This window comes from Engraulis encrasicolus, chromosome 5, assembly GCF_034702125.1.
Source record: "Engraulis encrasicolus isolate BLACKSEA-1 chromosome 5, IST_EnEncr_1.0, whole genome shotgun sequence".
In the NCBI taxonomy this organism is placed as follows: domain Eukaryota; kingdom Metazoa; phylum Chordata; class Actinopteri; order Clupeiformes; family Engraulidae; genus Engraulis; species Engraulis encrasicolus.
In genome coordinates, this window is record NC_085861.1 from 6,885,977 (window position 1) to 6,905,626 (window position 19,650).

The 19,650-nt window shown below is 43.2% G+C and overlaps 1 protein-coding gene across 2 annotated transcripts in view; it reads right to left on the reverse strand.

The window, feature by feature from the left end:
* Positions 1 to 19,650, reverse strand: part of thbs3a (thrombospondin 3a) — a 46,204-nt gene that overhangs the window by 12,347 nt on the left and 14,207 nt on the right. For both annotated transcript variants that reach the window (XM_063198593.1, XM_063198592.1), the window contains 8 exons: positions 18,697 to 18,863; positions 17,706 to 17,846; positions 16,786 to 16,860; positions 16,113 to 16,265; positions 15,319 to 15,429; positions 8,617 to 8,724; positions 7,296 to 7,455; positions 6,732 to 6,850 (listed from right to left, as the gene is read on the reverse strand). In XM_063198593.1, the coding sequence (XP_063054663.1) occupies positions 6,732 to 6,850; positions 7,296 to 7,455; positions 8,617 to 8,724; positions 15,319 to 15,429; positions 16,113 to 16,265; positions 16,786 to 16,860; positions 17,706 to 17,846; positions 18,697 to 18,863 (1,034 nt within the window). The remainder of the gene's footprint in view (positions 1 to 6,731; positions 6,851 to 7,295; positions 7,456 to 8,616; positions 8,725 to 15,318; positions 15,430 to 16,112; positions 16,266 to 16,785; positions 16,861 to 17,705; positions 17,847 to 18,696; positions 18,864 to 19,650) is intronic.

The following is a 19,650-nucleotide window of genomic DNA, read 5'->3' on the forward strand; positions in this document are numbered from 1 at the left end:
GTTCGAGCATGGGAGGCACAGCACGATACCGCTGAATTTAAGGACCAATCCGACAGCTCAGCCCTACCGATACTGTATGAGGCTAACGTTCCGTGCCACACTCTGCTAGTTGACCTCCGTTACACTGCTAATTTTGATTTTACAGTACATTCATGTACTACATACACTATGTTCTTGCTTCATATATTAGTCATAGCCTCTTGCTGCAGATGGGCCTGTCTACAAGCAGATTCATTCTTGAGAAACTCTTGAGATTCACGCATTGCTGAAAACACTCTACTACATCATAACAACATTGCTATGACAAGGAGTCTAAGGTTATAACATAGGCTCTGCGTTAAAGGGTTAATGTGAGATGATTCTGAAAATAGAACACTTTTTCATTGAGCCTTTAAACAAGGTAAATTTAGACTTAACTGTACGAAGTTTAAACACATTCTATTAGTCCTGGCATCGTAAAGAGAGGAAATAAGCATCAAGATAGTGCTGGCATTCCATGGTACAGGAGCATGGAGGAAAATTATGAATTATAAGGCTTTTTGCCAACATGAACAGAATACCTTTACACAACTCAGTATCAATCTCTAGCCCAGAGTTTCTCAAAGCAAATGATTTCCTGTCTCGCCAATAAGTCAATACGTTTAAAGCCCTCACCAACATTATATTATTGTCGTGAATTTGAATAGTATAGGAAATGAACACACATCTGCACTGCATTCGACTGCAGAGGTGTGGGGGGAAACCGAGGCATCGAGACCCTCTGAGGGGGGGAATTATATAAAATGTTTGAGAACCACTGCTCTAGCCTCATCTAGCCAGACCTCAGTAAAAAAAGAGAAGCTATTTCAGTGCAAGCCAAGACGCTAAAGACAGCTTGGGTCAAAACGTCTGTGTGTCATACTATCCCACTAAATAAATCCAATAATTGTAGTAGAGAGTGTGGCTTTTCTACAACAAATCCCACGAGAATTAAGACCTCCACACTTGGCATGGTTATATCCCTGTTCGGTCGACACTTGACATGGTTATATCCCTGTTCGGTCGACTCTTGGCATGGTTATATCCCTGTTCTGTCGACACTTGGCATGGTTATATCCCTGTTCGGTCGACTCTTGGCATGGTTATATCCCTGTTCTGTCGACACTTGGCATGGTTATATCCCTGTTCGGTCGACACTTGGCATGGTTAGGCCTATATCCCTGTTCGGTCGACACTTGGCATGGTTATATCCCTGTTCGGTCGACACTTGGCATGGTTATATCCCTGTTCGGTCGACACTTGGCATGGCTGTATCCCTGTTCGGTCGACACTTGGCATGGTTAGGCCTATATCCCTGTTCGGTCGACACTTGGCATGGTTATATCCCTGTTCGGTCGACACTTGACATGGTTATATCCCTGTTCGGTCGACTCTTGGCATGGTTATATCCCTGTTCTGTCGACACTTGGCATGGCTATATCCCTGTTCGGTCGACACTTGGCATGGTTAGGCCTATATCCCTGTTCGGTCGACACTTGGCATGGTTATATCCCTGTTCGGTCGACACTTGGCATGGCTATATCCCTGTTCGGTCGACACTTGGCATGGTTATATCCCTGTTCGGTCGACACTTGGCATGGTTATATCCCTGTTCGGTCGACACTTGACATGGTTATATCCCTGTTCGGTCGACTCTTGGCATGGTTATATCCCTGTTCTGTCGACGTGTGGCGCACAAGACGTTTTGGAATGTACTGTGCTGTAGAGCAGTGTTTCTCAACTGGTGGGTCGCGACCCAAAAGTGGGTCACGGAGGGGTCATGGGTGGCTCGCGGAGCCGTGGTGTAAAAAAAAGCGTAATTAATTAATTCGCTAAAAAAAAAAAAAATCCAACTTTTCCTGCAACAAGTTACAACGTTTATTTTTATAGGCGATTGAACTTGTGTCATCTGTCGTCATAGATTTTTTTATTTTTTTCATTTATTTTTTATTTTACCTTTATTTAACCAGGGAAATAAAATCACATTGAGAATAAAATTCTCTTTTACAAGTAGATGAAATCAGAATGTTTATGCGAGATAGAAGCGTGCAAACAAGTCATTCGAGTGTCGCTAAAAAAATTGGGTCGCGACCAAATGAGAGTGGAAAATGGTGGGTCCCAAGACTGTTCCAGTTGAGAAGCACTGCTGTAGAGCTTGCCTGGTTACCACCAGGCCTAATCACAAGTGAGATTGTCTTTCACATCGGAACGATGCTACTGTAGAGCGGGGCTTCCCATAAGTTTTCTGCTGGGACACCCTTTTGGACATTAGAATATCTTCACAACCCCCAGCCCTACTTCCCCATATTCCAAACGCAAAACGTTTTATTTTGTCAATTAATAAAAGCCAAATTGAACTTGAAGATCACAGGAATAGTAAATGATTTCATAATAGCCATACAAGCGAAAACTGTATATTACTAACCACTATAAACTATAAACTATAAACTAACCACTTTATAGAATTATGTTAACTGCTAAATTGGAGTATTCCTGTTTTTATACAACATCCCTTCTACTGGATCTGCAACCCCCTTACTGTGTCTTCTTGTCCCCCTAGGGGTCCCGGCCCCCAGTTTGGGAACTGCTGCGGTAGAGCCAGGAGACGAGTAAAGAGGGTTTTCCCGGGGGTACTGTCGATCAGAGGGCTAATTACTGCATCAAACCATAAATCCAGGAGCTCAGGGTTCAATTACCGCCTGAGGTCATTTTCCAAACCTCCCCCATTGCTCTCTTCCACTACTGTCCCGTCACTCTTTCACACTGGCTTGTCAAAAACATTTAGCTTTTTTTAAAAGCAATGGTTCTCAACCTTTTTTGAACGAACGCCCCCTTGACCTCATCATAAGCCTGACAAACCCGCCCTCCCCCCTTAGTATTAAAAAATTAAATGGACTAATGCACCGCAATGGCAACTAAGCACCTCCCCCTCTCAGCTGCATCCTTCCCAACGCCCTCCTACAGCTTACCAACGCCCCCTGGGGGCTGTACCACCCCCATTGAGAAACACTATGTTAAAGAGAGTTTTCCCTACGTGACTCTTGGTAGATTTTCTAGCCCATGAATCCTGATTAGACTGATCCACTAACAACCTCCTGTCAGGACTGTGGGGTTCCTTCTCATCATTATCTGCAGTAAACTGCTCTGTGTGGTTTGGCTGCTTTAGAGTACCTCGTGGAAGAATCCACAGCACTAAGCTTTTGGTCAAAGTACGTAATTGATGCCAAAAGAAAAAGGGGTAAAAAGATAAAAGTTAGCTTCAACCTGGAATTTTCTTCTCATACTTATTTTTTATTTTCTAAATATTTATATAAGTGGGAGCAGAGAAACCCTGGTTGAAACTGACTTGCTCCTGCTCCCAGGTCAGCCATCTGGATGAGTGGGCTTTAACATACTAGCCTGGCGACGCCATCCTATGTACCTCACCCAAAGATTTTGGCTCCACACATCGTCTGGCAAAAGCCTCCAGCTCGAGTCTCTCAGTGTTTAGCCATTCAGCGAACAGAGTGGTGACGCAGAACTCACCCGCGAAGTCCATTACTGATTGGTCAAGGTCACTGTATTCACACTTTTGTTTTGTTATTTGTATGCTTTTGCGACGCTATATCGTAACAGGCATGCTAATAAAGCACAATATGCTTTGTAATTTGAGTTTGGAACTCCAATGAATTCAAATGGCAGAGTAAGATCAGACCATCTCCAACCCTCCATGGAGATGGATTCGTCTTAGCTTTCGCCAGACTGTTTGACAGAGTCAAACAGTCGATTTCGCCCAGGCTATTAACCTATTCCTATAAAAGAAAATGGTATCCCACAGTAGTTTCAAGTAACATGAGTCATGATGTACACATGCCATTACATTACATTACGTACACGTAGCTGATGTTTTTTATCCAAAGCGACTTACAGTGATGCAGTCCCTGGACCAATGAGGGCCTTGCTCAAGAGCACTTCAGGCATTGATGAGATTATTATTGTACAGACTATGGGTGGGATTTAAAAAAACATCTTTTCATTTCCAAGACAACAATCATCCTAACCATTGGGCCTTGGCTGCACTGATCTGAGTGTGGACTGTAGACATCCTGGGATCAGAAAGTAAAAACCCAGTTATATTGGCCACATGATGCCCATGTGTGCATCTACGATGTGCATGTGCATGTGTAAATGCAGTTTCAAATCTAGGACGAGCATGTCCATGTGTACAAGGGGTCAACGGATCTAAAGTGTACATGTGCATGTGTACATGCCGTTTCAACTCTATGATGTGCATGTCCATGTGTACATGCCGTTTCAACTCTATGATGTGCATGTCCATGTGTACATGCCGTTTCAAATCTATGATGTGCATGTCCATGTGTACATGCCGTTTCAGATCTATGATGTGCATGTCCATGTGTACATGCCGTTTCAGATCTATGATGTGCATGTCCATGTGTACATGCCGTTTCAAATCTATGATGTACATGTCCATGTGTACATGCCGTTTCAGATCTATGATGTACATGTCCATGTGTACATGCCGTTTCAGATCTATGATGTACATGTCCATGTGTACATGCCGTTTCAAATCTATGATGTGCATGTCCATGTGTACATGCCGTTTCAGATCTATGATGTGCATGTCCATGTGTACATGCCGTTTCAAATCTATGATGTGCATGTCCTGCAGTGTTACTGGTCTCACCTGCATGGGGCTACTGGTCTCAGGACAGTGTTGCGGTCTCACCTGGTCTCGCCTGCATGGGGTACTGGTCTCACTCTCAGCTGCATGGGGACACTGGTCTCACCTGCATGGGGCTACTGGTCTCACCTGCATGATCTACAGTGAGTCCAATATGTATTTGATCCCTTGCTGATTTTGTTGGTTTGCCCACTAACAAAGACATGATCAGTCAATAAATGTTATGATAATATGTATTCTAATATGGAGAGACAGAATATCAAAAAGAAAATCCAGAAATTAACTGAAGAGAATATATATTAATTTATTTCCATTTCATCGAGCAAAATAAGTATTTGATCCCCTGCCAACTGATTACAGTTCCGGGCCCACAGACCAGATGGGCACTTCCGATCAACTTGTCATCTGAATTAAAGACACCTGTACATACTAACATGCATAAAAGACACTTTGAATCAGCAGAATCAGTCCATAGTATGAGTGAATCAGTCACACTCCAACCTCACCAGCATGGGAAAGACTTAAGAGTGGTCAAATGATATCAGGGACACGATTTTAGACCTAAACAAAGATTAAATGGGCTGCAAAACCACAAGAAAGAGACTGGGTATTAATGACCCAGCTGTTGATGCATTTCTTCCAAAATGTGAGGAATACAAAATGACTATCCATCAGCCTGTCTGGGGTTCTATACAAGATTTGACCTTTTGTAGGGATTTGATAATCATGAGAACAGAAATAAATCACCCTAGAGCTATACGGGATGAACTAGGCAATGATATCAAAGCTACTGGGACCAAAATCACTGAGAAAACTACTGGTAGCACTTAATGCCACAGAGGTTTAAAATCCTGTAGTGCACACATGGTACCTCTACTTCAGAAGGAACCTGCGCAGTCCCACTTGAGGTTTGCCAACGGACATCAGACTGGTTTAGGATATGATAAGGAGGTGCTGTAGTCAGATGAAACCAAAATCAAGCTGTTTGGCCTTATCACAATTCAATGTGTTTTGAGAAAGAGTACTGCTGTCTATGATCCCAAGAACACCCTCCTCACCATCATGCATGAGAGTGGTATCATTATGGTTTGAGGGTGTTTGTCTGGCCAAGGCACAGGACAACTTCACATCGTCAATGAATGGATGGAGGGAGACATGTAATGTGCAGTCCTGAGTGCAAACGTCCTTCCCTCCACCATTACACTGATGGGTGGGCCATTGTTGGATCTCCCAACATGACAATAATACACACCATACAGTCAAAGCAACGAAGGAGTGGCTCAATAAGAAGCATATTAAAGTCGTGAAGTGGCCTAGACAGTCTCCAAATATTAACCCTATAGTAATTCTATGGAGAGAACTGAACCTCCCATTTGCCAAGCTACAGCCACAAACTATTAATGTTTTAGAGATAATGTGCAAAGAGAAATGGGCAAAAAAAAGTTTCTACTATATGCACAAACATTGTCATTAACTAAAAGAAGCATCTAACCTCAGTGCTAGAAAACTAGGGCTTTGCCACAAAGCACTTTATCTTCTTTAGCTAGAGGGGTCAAATACTTATTACCCTAAATTAAATACAAATAAATTAAAATATATTATTTTAAGTTATTTTCTGGAATTTCTTTTTGATATTCTGTCTCTCCATGTTTGAATACATATTATCATAAATTTATAGACTGATCATGTCTTTATTAGTGGGCAAACGGGCAAAATCAGCAAGGGATCAAATACATATTGGACTCACTGTATGATGTACAGTACATGTCCTGCAGTGTAACTGGTCTCACCTGCATGGGGCTACTGGTCTCACTCTCACCTGCATGGGATTGCTGGTCTCACCTGCATGAGGTTACTGGTCTCACCTGCATGAGGTTACTGGTCTCACCTGCATGAGGTTACTGGTCTCACCTGCATGGGGTTTCTGATCTCACCTGCATGGGGCTACTGGTCTCACCTGCATGGGGCTACTGGTCTCACCTGCATGGGGTTGCTACTGGTCTCACCTGCATGGGGACACTGGTCTCACCTGCATGGGATTGCTGGTCTCAGGACAGCTGTCACAGGCGTCTCCCACACCGTCCCTGTCTCGGTCGGTCTGCATGGGATTGGGCACTTTGGGACAGTTGTCCAGGGCATTAGGGACACCTGCGATGACAGAGATGACCCCAACTCTGAGTTTAACATGGCAACAGAGGCAAAAGGATCTAGATCGAATCTCACGCACATCCAAAAAAAGACCGGTAATCGGTGTGCGTTTTTTTTCATTACCCACCCAGAGGCAAAAGGGACCTACCAGTGAAGCCCCTTAACACACGACGTTCCATCAGTGGAACACTGTAATAGTCACTAAAAAACTTTAATACATTGGATAGTGCACAGGGCATTTACATTTACATTACGACTTTCTGGTCATTCTGGCTAATTTATAACAGGGGCCGTATCTTACAGGGTTAAAACTTACAGTATATCACATTTTAACATGTAAAAACTGTACCCTGTAAGCTATGGCTATAAACTGCATAAAATAGCCTTTTTCATCCTATATAGTACTGATTATAGAATTATGGTCGTGTTAGTGACGATACATTACCATCTCCGTCGATGTCGTTGTCACACGCGTCTCCTTGCCCGTTGCCATCCGTGTCCTTCTGGTCGATGTTGGGGACATTGGGACAGTTGTCGCACGCGTCCCCGAAGGAGTCCGTGTCGGAGTTCTGCTGGTCTTTGTTGGCCACCAGTCGACAGTTATCCTGCATGCATTCAGGATAAGGAAATAGGTTAGAGTGTATGTGTTATTTATAAGTTCATGTGCAGATTGGACTGCTCTCAAAACAGCATTATTCAAACCCTAGTGAGTCCAGCAAAGAGCTCTGTGAGGTTCTCCTCCAAACTTGGGCGACACTGGAGAGAGTGCCTATTTGTTTGATGGGTGTGTTCCCAGCTTCCATTTTATTCTTTTATTTCATCTCTTATTTTTTCTTCTCTTAACTTCTCTATGTAATTTTTACTGTTGTCTACCTTGATATGGACCACGTATTTTGAGTCTGATGTAAATAAATAATTGAATTGTATGCAAGCAGGAGTTTTTGTAACCGTGGATAATATAGATGCTACAGTATGTACCACGATACAATAACCGACCTCCACATTCTTGATGCCATCTCCATTTGCGTCGTCACACTGGTTCTATTCTACACCTATTCTGTTCTGTACCATAACATACTATACTAGACACGCTACACTGACCAACCTCCACATATTGACCCCTTGATGCCTGATGTTGCTTTGCGCCACATTGGCTCTGGCGCCTGGAGCTGCATTACGCAACATTCAGGCCCATGAGATTTGAGATAACTTCATTAAAAATGTCTGAGACATTTAGGTTTTTATAGGCTGAGGGCAGCTTTTCTTAAAAAGGGCTCAGACATTCAGCACCCTTTCTTGCAGGTGCCTTAGGCGTCAATGGGTTAATAATGAATTACTGTCATAAATTACGGTAATACTCTCTATGAAGACCATGTCTGTGGCACACAGACATGATGCATTCCATACATTATTCCATAATGCGCTATAGACATGGTCTTCATAGAAAGTGTTACCAAAATGACTATACTCAGTGCTTGAAGTGGGGGGGGAACCCAGCTCCCCTTCCTCATAATTTTCATCATCAGCATTCCAGCAGAACTTCTCTCATGCGCCACATTTTATAAGTTCAAAACGGGTTTTTCATAATGCGTCCAGGCAATAGGCCTACAAAAACGTGACTTGTACTGATTTGGTACAGATGACTGTCGGAAAATCAGGGTTCTTGCACTTCTTTTTGAATGGTGTTTTCGGACGATTAGGGTTCCTGCACCTCTTTTTTTCCTCTTCAAGTACTGACTATACCACAGCATGTTACACTGACCAACCTCCACGTTCTTGATGCCATCTCCATCTGCGTCGTCGTCACATTGGTCCCCAATGCCGTCGTTGTCAGCGTCCTCCTGACCCGAGTTTGGTGTCAACACACAGTTGTCCTACAGGGGGAAGACAGTCAACATACATCATATAAAAGGGATATTTTTAACTTTAAAAAGACATTTCTGAAACACTGTTTACGTAGGAATATAGACAGCGTCTGAAATGGGCTATGGATGAGAGTATGTGAGTGTGTTAGGGCTGACCTGTGTGCAGTGTTTGGATGTGAGTATGTGAGTGTGTGTGTATGTGAGTATCTGGTCTGTGTTTAGTGCTTGTTGCGTGTAAGTATCTGACCTGTTCGCAGTGCTTGTTGTTGTACATTAGGGCTGACCTGTTTGCAGTGATTGGGTGTGAGTATGTGAGTACTTGAGTGTGAGTATGTGAGTGTGTGTGTAACTGTTGTCAGTTACTTTATTGGCATAAATAATATTTTCAGTATGTAAATGAGTATTTTTTGTCTATTTGTTCATTCTGGGTATGTCTGCTATGGTGCGCTGCATTTTTGAAGTATTGGGGTGGAACATTCTAATGAAGGTACTTTGCGGGGGACATAATTTTATGAACGCAGGTGAACGAAAACAGAGGGAAACAGCGGTAACTTTGCCTTATCACGAAAAGGACTGAAGGACAAATTATGTTTTCTTTTGGGATGCATTTTTGGGACATTGAGAGAAGAATGTAACAAAGGACAGTAACGCTGTGTATGGGACTAAAAGATTGACTATTGTTCTTGAAGAAATGCTCTGAAGAAATACGGGCACTCTGAGTGTAAAGAAGTTAGCTCCTTGTGGTAACAAGCTGCCAGCGAGGTAAGCTTATGTCTATCAATGTTGTGCAGTTAACTACCTATCTTTCATATTGACAATATTGTTTGTTTCATATGACCCACGTCAGTTTAATATCTGTTTGTCATTGTCAGTTTTCACGGGATGATGCGGAATAAAGACCACCCTGTAATTTAAAAGAAAACTGCGTCTCTGCGTGTTACTGAGGGAGCTACAGTGAAAACTCGATGTCAAGACCCAAGACGCTATGGAGAAGCAAGCGACAAGATATCGCCATCGCGTTTGTGAACTCTTCTTCCGAGATGAGACGCACAACAGTTTCTTCGCCACCGGACGGTGCAGGTGCCATTGTTTTGATAACGTGTGCTCATTTTGAAGAGACTTTTCCCAGAGACTTCAGTTTGAGCTTTACAGGAACTCGTTTCAAAGGCGTTTGCCTGGCTGCAAACAAGAGACTTTGGTTCCGGGATTTGTCTTTGCAGTGACAGTGTTCATGTATATGCCAATCTATGCCTTTCTTGTGTAATAACTTGAAGTTGAATGTTGGTTTAATCTATCAATGTTTACACCCATTTCAATGACTTAATGTGACCATTATTCATGACCAGCCTATGTGTGTGAGCAGTTAGGCCTATAACAGATGCTTAGGCCTATTTGAACATGTTAAAGGGTGGATTCTTTCACTTATTTACTTTCAACCTTTACTACAGGCCTATGTCTATTAAGTTAGCTGAATTAGGCTTACATTAATTTGTTATGATTATTTCACTTTCTTTGACAAACTAAGGTCACAAAGTGTTACTTTTAATAATTATTGCAGTTATTACATTTATCTGGTAGGCCTACTAAGCTGAAAGTGAAACATAAAAATAGGACATTTACTTGCTTACTATTTATTAGTAATTAGCCTACCTACTTACTTATTTACAATTAGCCTACTTATTTTTCTCTAATTTAGAAGAATAATTTGAACTCATATGAAAGACAGGAAAGGTAGGCCTACATTAAAATGTCTGAGTCAGGTGCTCCAGTTGAGAATGACAGAGAAAGTGTAACGCAGACCATGCAGACAGCCAGCAAGGAAGATGCTGGTAAAGAACAAGTTCTTGTGTTAGACGAGCCAGAGCACCCCTGTGTGACTGAAAATGCAGCATCCAATTTTGACTGCTCACAAGAAGTACTGCAAGGCCGAAAAGTCCACAAGTTAACGGAAAAGGGCCAAGAACTGCAGGAAGAGCAAATAAAAGGACTGGAACGCAGGTTTAGATCAAACTATGAAAGGTGGAAGGCACTTGTTAAAGATGCCAAACAAGCATTCAAGGCATGTAGCTCAAACACTGTGCTACAAGAACACACAGCTGAGATAAGAAAGGCCTCAACTGAGTTAAAGCAGATCTATGAAGATATACGCCGCATTCAAACACCACACCAAGACATACGTCGTAGAATAGACACGTGTGAAGAAGTAAGTAAGGAAATCATTGAAGCTGCAAAAGGCTGTTTTGAAAATAATGAGGAAGAGGAGTTTAGAAGAGTAAGATCTCTCAAGCTTAGGCCTGCCACACAGAGTGTAACCTCAGGCCACTCAAGATCTGTGCGCCGCTCAGTGGTAAGCTCAAGATCCTCAAACCTGTCATCGTTGAAGAGACAAGATGCAGCAGCCGAAGCCGCTGCTAACGAAGCTACTTTAGAAGTCCTTCATGAGCAAGAACAGCATTTTAAAGAATTGCAAAGACTTGAAGCTGAAGATAAGAGACTTCAAGCAGAGCAAGAGGCTGCTGCTGCTGAGTTACGAGCCAAACAAGAGGCTGAAAATGAAAGGAGAAAGCAGACATTAGAAGCCAAGCGGAGAGAAATAGAGCGATTGGAGACTGTCAAGAAAATAAAGGCTGCTAAGGCACGGGAGGAGGTGTATGCACAGAGTATATGCTCAGATGAGGAAATAGGTGAGCTCCTGCATGGTGGTGGTTCTGTGAAGGTTAAGAAAGAGACTACGCCTCAGAATATCCCAAAGCAGCAATCCGTCACTCCACAAGCTGTAACCCATTCCACAAGCGGGAATGGCAAGCCAGAAGATGACACCACAGCTCTTATTAGAGCTCTTGCAGAATCAGTTGTTGCAAATCGACTTCCTGTGCCAGAGCCAGCAACATTCAATGGTGACCCACTTCGATATAATGACTGGAAGTTGTCCTTTAAAACTCTCATTGATAGAAAGAACATACCAGGCGAAGAAAAGATCTACTACTTGAGAAGATATTTAGGTGGACCTGCTAAGAAAGCAGTTGAAAGCTACTTCATGTTGGGCACAGAGACAGCCTACCTTTCCGCATGGAACATCTTAGAAGAAAGATATGGGAATCCTTTCCTCATTGCCAAGGCCTTCAGAGACCGACTAGATGCATGGCCTAAACTAAATCCTAAGAACTACTTGGAGTTACAGGAACTTGCAGATTTCCTTCGAAGCTGTGAGGCAGCCATGTCTCAAATAAAGGGGCTTGATGTGCTCAATGACTGCAATGAAAATCAGAAGTTACTTACTAAGCTTCCAGACTGGTTGACCTCAAGGTGGAATAGAAAGGTTATGGAGGTGGAAGAAAAGGGTAAAACGTTCCCAACTTTCAGACAATTTGTGGAGTTTCTCACACGTGAAGCCAAGATTGCATGTAACCCTATAACTTCCTTGCATGCTCTTAAACCAAGTGAAGGCGACAAGGTCAGGACACAGAGAGATAGAAGCCCTGCCAGAAAGGCATTAGCAACAAATTCTGATGAGAAGTCTTTGTCAGAAAACTGTGTTCTTTGTGAAATAGACAATCACAGTTTGAACGATTGCCATAGGTTCATGGAAAAGGAGGTATCTGAACGACATAAGTTTATACAGATAAAGAAATTGTGCTTTGGGTGTCTGGAGCCTGGACATCGCTCGAAAGAGTGTGAAAATCGAAAGACCTGTGATGTATGCACCAAGAAACATCCGACGTGCCTCCATGTTAATCGGAACAGTGACACCTGGTTCTCTACGAACCTTGAGAGGTCTGTGAATGGTAACAGCTTCATGGAAGAGAGGGTGGACCGCACCCAGGATAAAGCAGTCAGTGTTTCCAGTAGAGCAACGTCAAACAGAATTATGCAAGACATCAAGGGCACTCATACTTCCACAGTGGTGCCAGTGTGGGTTTCAACTGCTCAGGAACCAGACAGTGAAGTTCTTGTGTACGCACTTCTTGACACACAAAGCGATACAACGTTCGTTCTTAAAGAAACTGTTGAAGCCCTCAACATCAAGGGCGAGTCAGTCAAGCTAAAGATGTCCACCATGGCCTCAAAGAACACTACAGTGTTTTCGCAGAAGCTAACAGATCTTCAAGTAAGGGGGTTCCACTCAAACAAAACTATACCTTTACCAGAAACGTACTCAAGAGAATTTATCGCAGGAAACAGGGATCACATTCCCACGCCGGATACCGCAAAGGCATGGCCTCACCTTGAACACCTTTCGAATGAAATTGCACCTCTACAAAGCTGCGACATTGGCCTGCTTATTGGTTACAACTGTCCTCAGGCCCTTGTTCCAAGACAGGTGGTGTCAGGAAGAGAACATCAGCCCTTTGCGATAAAGACAGACTTGGGCTGGAGTGTGATAGGCTATGGTGACCCTCATGTTGACAGCAGGGATTTGATTAGAGTAAGTAATCAGGTTATGGTAAAGCAGGTGGTGACATACACTCAACCCTTGCCAGATCCAGCGCACAAAGTGAATTTAGCTTCACCATCAGAAATGACAAATATTCTTGAGTCAGACTTCGTTGAAAGACCCCTAGACAATGTGCAAGTACCTCAAGATTATCTTGAATTTACGATCAACTGGAAGGACAGTTTCAGACTGAAGAACAAGGGTCACTTTAAAGCGTCACCACCATACAAGCAAGGAAGACACCGTTTACCAAACAATAAGTTGGGCGTCATGAGGCGTCTGGAAACATTCAAGCTAATCGAATCAGCGAAGGAGTCAAAGGCCCTCTGCACTACGAAAAAACGTTCAAGCTGCAAGACAGTACAGAACTCAGTCTCCAAAGGGCTACATGCAGAATGCACCAAAGACTTGGATCCGGCGCTTGCAGAGATTCGAGTAAAGGGAGCGCCTGATGTGCAAAGGAGTGTGGCTTCAGTAAGCAATCCAGCAGACTATTCACCCAAGAGGCTTGCAGAACAACCGTTGCATGTGTTCGACTGGTCCATAGGCCCAGCTATGTTGTGGCAAAAGGAGCATGCACATGAGGATGTCACGGTGGGAGAAATATCAGTTTCTGACCCAGAAAGCGAAGAGACTTACATTCATGACACCAAAGTCCAAGAAGAGGTACCGTTGTTCCACTTCCAGCCGAAATTCCCAGACTTTCCAAGGCTTACCAGGGTCAAGGGACAAGTTAAAGGGTCTCAGATAAAGCATGTTACAGAATTTGAATCCAAGGATAGATTCACATCACAGCCCACTTACCTTTGACGCCCTGTTCAAAGGAAGGCTACACCCCAAGAAGCAGACTAAAAGACTGTGCTTGCACTTACTCTTTGTCATTCATCTTTAGCAGATGTAGCTGCATTTAAATAAATAAAAAGGGGTAATGAATGTTGAGTTCATAACTAAGTTCATGGTAAAGTTCATGTGTTTTCTCACTTAGACATTAGAAAAATCACAGAAGATTTTGGTGGGAGTGTAACTGTTGTCAGTTACTTTATTGGCATAAATAATATTTTCAGTATGTAAATGAGTATTTTTTGTCTATTTGTTCATTCTGGGTATGTCTGCTATGGTGCGCTGCATTTTTGAAGTATTGGGGTGGAACATTCTAATGAAGGTACTTTGCGGGGGACATAATTTTATGAACGCAGGTGAACGAAAACAGAGGGAAACAGCGGTAACTTTGCCTTATCACGAAAAGGACAGAAGGACAATTTATTTTTTGTTTTGGGATGCATTTTTGGGACATTGAGAGAAGAATGTAACAAAGGACAGTAACGCTGTGTATGGGACTAAAAGATTGACTATTGTTCTTGAAGAAATGCTCTGAAGAAAGACGAGCACTCTGAGTGTAAAGAAGTTAGCTCCTTGTGGTAACAAGCTGCCAGCGAGGTAAGCTTATGTCTATCAATGTTGTGCAGTTAACTACCTATCTTTCATATTGACAATATTGTTTGTTTCATATGACCCACGTCAGTTTAATTTCTGTTTGTCATTGTCAGTTTTCACGGGATGATGCGGAATAAAGACCACCCTGTAATTTAAAAGAAAACTGCGTCTCTGCGTGTTACTGAGGGAGCTACAGTGTGAGTATGTGAGTGTGTGAGTGTGTGAGTATCTGACCTGTTTGCAGTGCTTGTAGTTGTATATTTGTGTATATTACTGCTGACCTGTTTGCAGTGCTTGGGTGTGAGTATGTGAGTATGTGAGTATGTGAGTGTGTGAGTGTGTGAGTGTGTGAGTATGTGAGAGTGAGTGTGTGAGAGTGTGAGTATGTGAGTGTGTGAGTGTGTGAGTATGTGAGTATGTGAGTGTGTGAGTATGTGAATGTGTGAGTATGTGAGTACAGTATGTGAGTGTGTGCGTGTGTGAGTATGTGAGCATGTGAGTATGTGAGTATATGAGTACAGTGTGTGAATGTGTGAGTGTATGAGTGTGTGAGTATCTGACCTGTTTGCAGTGCTTGTTGTATGTGAGTATGTGAGTGTGTGTAAGTATGTGAGTGTGTGAGTGTGAGTGTGTGTAAGTATGTGAGTGTGTGAGTGTGTGAGTCTGTGAGTGTGTGAGTGTGTGAGGATGTGAGTATGTGAGTGTGTGAGTGTGTGAGTGTGTGAGTATCTGACCTGTTTGCAGTGTTTGTTGTTGTCCATGCAGGGCAGTGAGCGGTCGGGGTAGCCGTCGATATCCGTGTCCTTGCCACAGGTGTTGCCATTACCTGCCCAGCCCACATTGCACTACACACACACACACACACACACACACACACACACACACACACACACACACACACACACACACACACACACACACACACACACACACACACACACACACACACACACACACACACACACACACACAGCAGTTACTATATTCAGTTTTCAGTGATAACTACTGAGCTAAAAACTAAGGCTTTCCTACAAGAACAATGTAACAATTAGATAACTTGATGACTGGTTGATAAACAAGTGCCACAAATGCCTTCATAGCAATACACCTCAACCTGATTTTTTCCAATTACTTTTCCACTACTATTGTGTTATGGAGCTAGGGCATTGCACAGGGGCCAGCGATTCGATTCTTTACGATTCTCAAGAATGCCCCACGATACGATGCGATTCGATTAAATCGCCGGTCGATACTTCCGATTCATCGATACATTTCGATTTTATTTACATCCCTATATGACATTATCGAGTGTCTTCCAATAACCCATAACCGACAACCGATTACAGTAAGATTTGGCTATTACAATGTTGAGGACAATAAGGTTGCTCTGTGCAAAGGAGTTCCCTTAACCTGGTTTGCTACTGAAATGCCTTCGTGGCATAATACCCCTCTTTTAATAGGACAGTAAGCGAAGAGTGGGACAGGAAATGTGAATCTAGGCAAGCGGAGAGAGAGAGATGGGTCTTACTGCACAGGATACGTCTCCGTTCCTCTCGATGATGCAGTGGGCATTGCTGTCACAGGGGTTGAAGTCCAGAGAGGCGCAGGTCCTCCGCGGGTGGCAGCCTGCTGTCTGGTTGCCCATGTAGCCAACCTTACAACCTCCACATAGGTAGGAACCCTGTCGCACCACCATAACGAGGGGAGAGAGAGAGAGGAGGAGACAGACAGATAGACAGACAGACGGGTGGGCAAGGCAGACAGACAGACAGATAGACAGACAGGCAGACAGATATACAGACAGATAGACAGACAGGCAGACAGATAGACAGACAGGCAGACAGACAGACAGATGGGCAAGGCAGACAGACAGATGGGTGGGCAAGGCAGACAGACAGATGGGTGGGAAAGACAGACAGATGGGTGGGCAGACAGACAGATGGGCAAGGCAGACAGATAGATGGGTGGGCAAAGCAGAGAGACAGATGGGTGGGCAGACAGACAGTCAGACGGACAGACACAAACAGAAACAATGAAACATTTCAGTTCAGGTAAACACCATGGTTAACATCACATCACATTTAGACTGAAGTTAACGTGTGCATGTGTGAGGCTGTGATGACCACCGGGTTTAGTTAACGTGTGCATGTGCATGTGTGATATAAGACTGTGATGACCACTGGGTTTATTTGTAGACTTACAATAGTATTTGTGCAAAAAGAGTTGGGGGTGCAGGCATTGCTGACTTCCACACACTCGTCAATGTCCATGCATTCCTGTGGAAGAAGAGGCGTGAGGAATATTAGAAAAAAAAACAGTCAAATAAATGGCTTAATGGCAAAATCCAGTGTACATGACATTGACGAGGCAAGTCCGTCACACAAGGCAATACAAAAAGATAATTAGATTCTCTTCTCATATATGTATCAATTTCTTGTTCAATGAATCAATCAAAAATATTAAAATTCTCATCATCCCTCACAGAGTGCAGCCCTATGCCAAGCCAGGTCTGGGGAGCGTTTCTCCACAGCATCGTTGCTAACTAAAACTAACTTGGTTGTAATGCTATTTCCCATTGGCAACCTGCTAAGTTAACTGGTTAGTTAATTACAGAAACAGAACAGCACAAAAAATCTGCATAATCAGATATAAACCAACATATTGTCATTTTGATTTTGTGATTTTACACACCAACAAACCAACCAATAAGCAAACATGCCTCAAACATAACCTCACTGACAGAGTTAATGGGTGCATCCCAATATGCGACCTTGCTTCCTCCACTTGTGCTTGTGGCCTCGCCCCGCCTCCTGGCCCCTCCTCCGTGGAGAAAACAATAAAGTTTCCCAGCTGTCAGCCTAGCCAAAATAATTTTGGGGGGACTATTCTTTATTCATCATCCAGTTTGCAAATGAGAAAATGACTTTACAATTGCGCTTTTGCAAGATATTGAATTCATTTTCCGTTGTCAGTGACATCATCATGAGATCACAAGCAGGCAAGTGAGCAAGGGAGGAGGGAAGTCCGCATATTGGACTCCACTCAATAAGATTCTCCTGTCATGTGTCAGCCATTCCTTGACCATTCAATCAATGTGTAAAATGTAAATGAGAGCCAGAACCTGTTTGTGACTCTTGGCAAACTCCACGCCGACCCCAGTCAGTGGCGGCCCCCAGAGGCCTGGAGGGCAGGGTTCACAGGCGAATCCCTTGGCCGTGTTGACACAGCCCCCCCTGGAGTAGCAGGGCTGAGCTAGGAAGCACTGAGGACATCACACAGATGGAGATAGGGAGACATTACTATACACTACATTATATTACATTACATTACATTACATTAATCAAAGCAACTTATACACAATCAGTAATATTCAATATGTAGGGGAAAACAAAGAGGTTTTTTTTCAGAAAGTGCACTGAACTCCCAACTGTTTTTTTTTTTTACAAGGTGTTCGTTCAGGTGCGAGCAAACGGCAAGGTTCATATTTAATAGAAAAGCGGAGCCGCACGTTGAAGAAGGCTCAGGCCGAAACGTCTGTCTGTCATGCTAACCCAGCAGATTAAAACTACAAGAATTACACCTGAGAGTGTGGCTTTTCTACTAAAAAGGGGGAAAACACAGAGTACACAAATGCCAGGGAACACATAGACAGCGATAGGGGGAGAGAGAGCTGAGAGAAAGGGGACGTTTATGTTTGGAGACATTAATGAATCAAACTCTTTCAAGACAGGTGTGGTGAAAAAGCCAGAAACAGCAAGCGCGAATCTGCATGATCATACTCTACAAAACACAAAATACTATGTGTACAGAAACACTGATTCAGCTAATGTGCGGTAATATAACAGATTCACGATACAAAATCTTGATCTTTTCGAGTGGGCGTAGTCAAGGTGGTAGGTGTTTGTTATCATGGTGGCCGCCTTAGTGTGTGAGTGTGAGAGTGAGAATGCCACCTAGCCATCCACACAACACAGAACAGCAAGACAAGATGAATGCATAATAAATAAAAGCTAAAAAATAAATAAGAAACATTACACCATAAAAGCACACAAAGAATCACTACAACATTAGAAATAATTTCCTGCGGGACAGACCCCCTGACCCTGACTGACCTCATCGATGTCCTGGCAGTGTGTTCCGTTGCCCCTGGTTCCGTCGGGGCAGGGTCCGCAGCGGTATCCAGGGAACTCCACAATCTCCATGCAGGGTACGCCCTTGAAGCAGGGGCTGGGGGAGCAACGTGACCGTGAAGCCACAGGAGCAGGAACCTCGTGGAAACCTGCAGACAGAGTTGTCATTGCTTTTAGAGTTACTCCACATGACTTTTAGCTTCCACAGTATTTTATGTAAGTTTATTTTTTGTTATAATGTGTTAATGTTTATTTCCCTTATTATGTTTATGTGTTAATGTGTCTGTCTGAGTCTGGAACTTTTGGTTGGCTCCAATTTTGTCTTTCAATTTAGTCTAAATGGCACAATCCTCGCTGAGTAAAGGTTAAATAAACAAAACACCATTAACGCCATTAACACACAGGCCAATAACACACAGGCCAATAACACATAGCTGGCACTTTTCATTGCATTTGGAGGGGCTGGAGTGTTCCTTTTTATTTGGACAGCAGCACAGCGAAGAGTGGGACAGGAAATGAGTGGGAGAGAGAGATCAGGAAATGACCTAAGGCCGGAATCAAACCAGAGTAGTAGCACAGTGCTCCAAATTAAAAGGCCCACGCCTTGTTTTTAATATGTCTATGTAGGACCTGTCATATTAATAAAGATATTTTAATTTGGAGTGCCTTAGTCAGAGAATTTATTCTCATTTTTTGATCCTGGAAGTACTATACCTTGGACTAAAGAGCACCCAAACCCAAGAAGCCAACAAACTATCTGGATAAGAGCACGCCATACTCCACAAACTAATAGCAAAGTGCCTTAGCCGTTTGAACCACAGCCGAGGCCATGCTGAGAAATGGAATAACTACTATAAATTGAATATCTACCTGTACTATACTATTTGAAAAGTCAAAGAAGGCGATTAGATTATAAGGGGTACCTCTCTGCCAGTG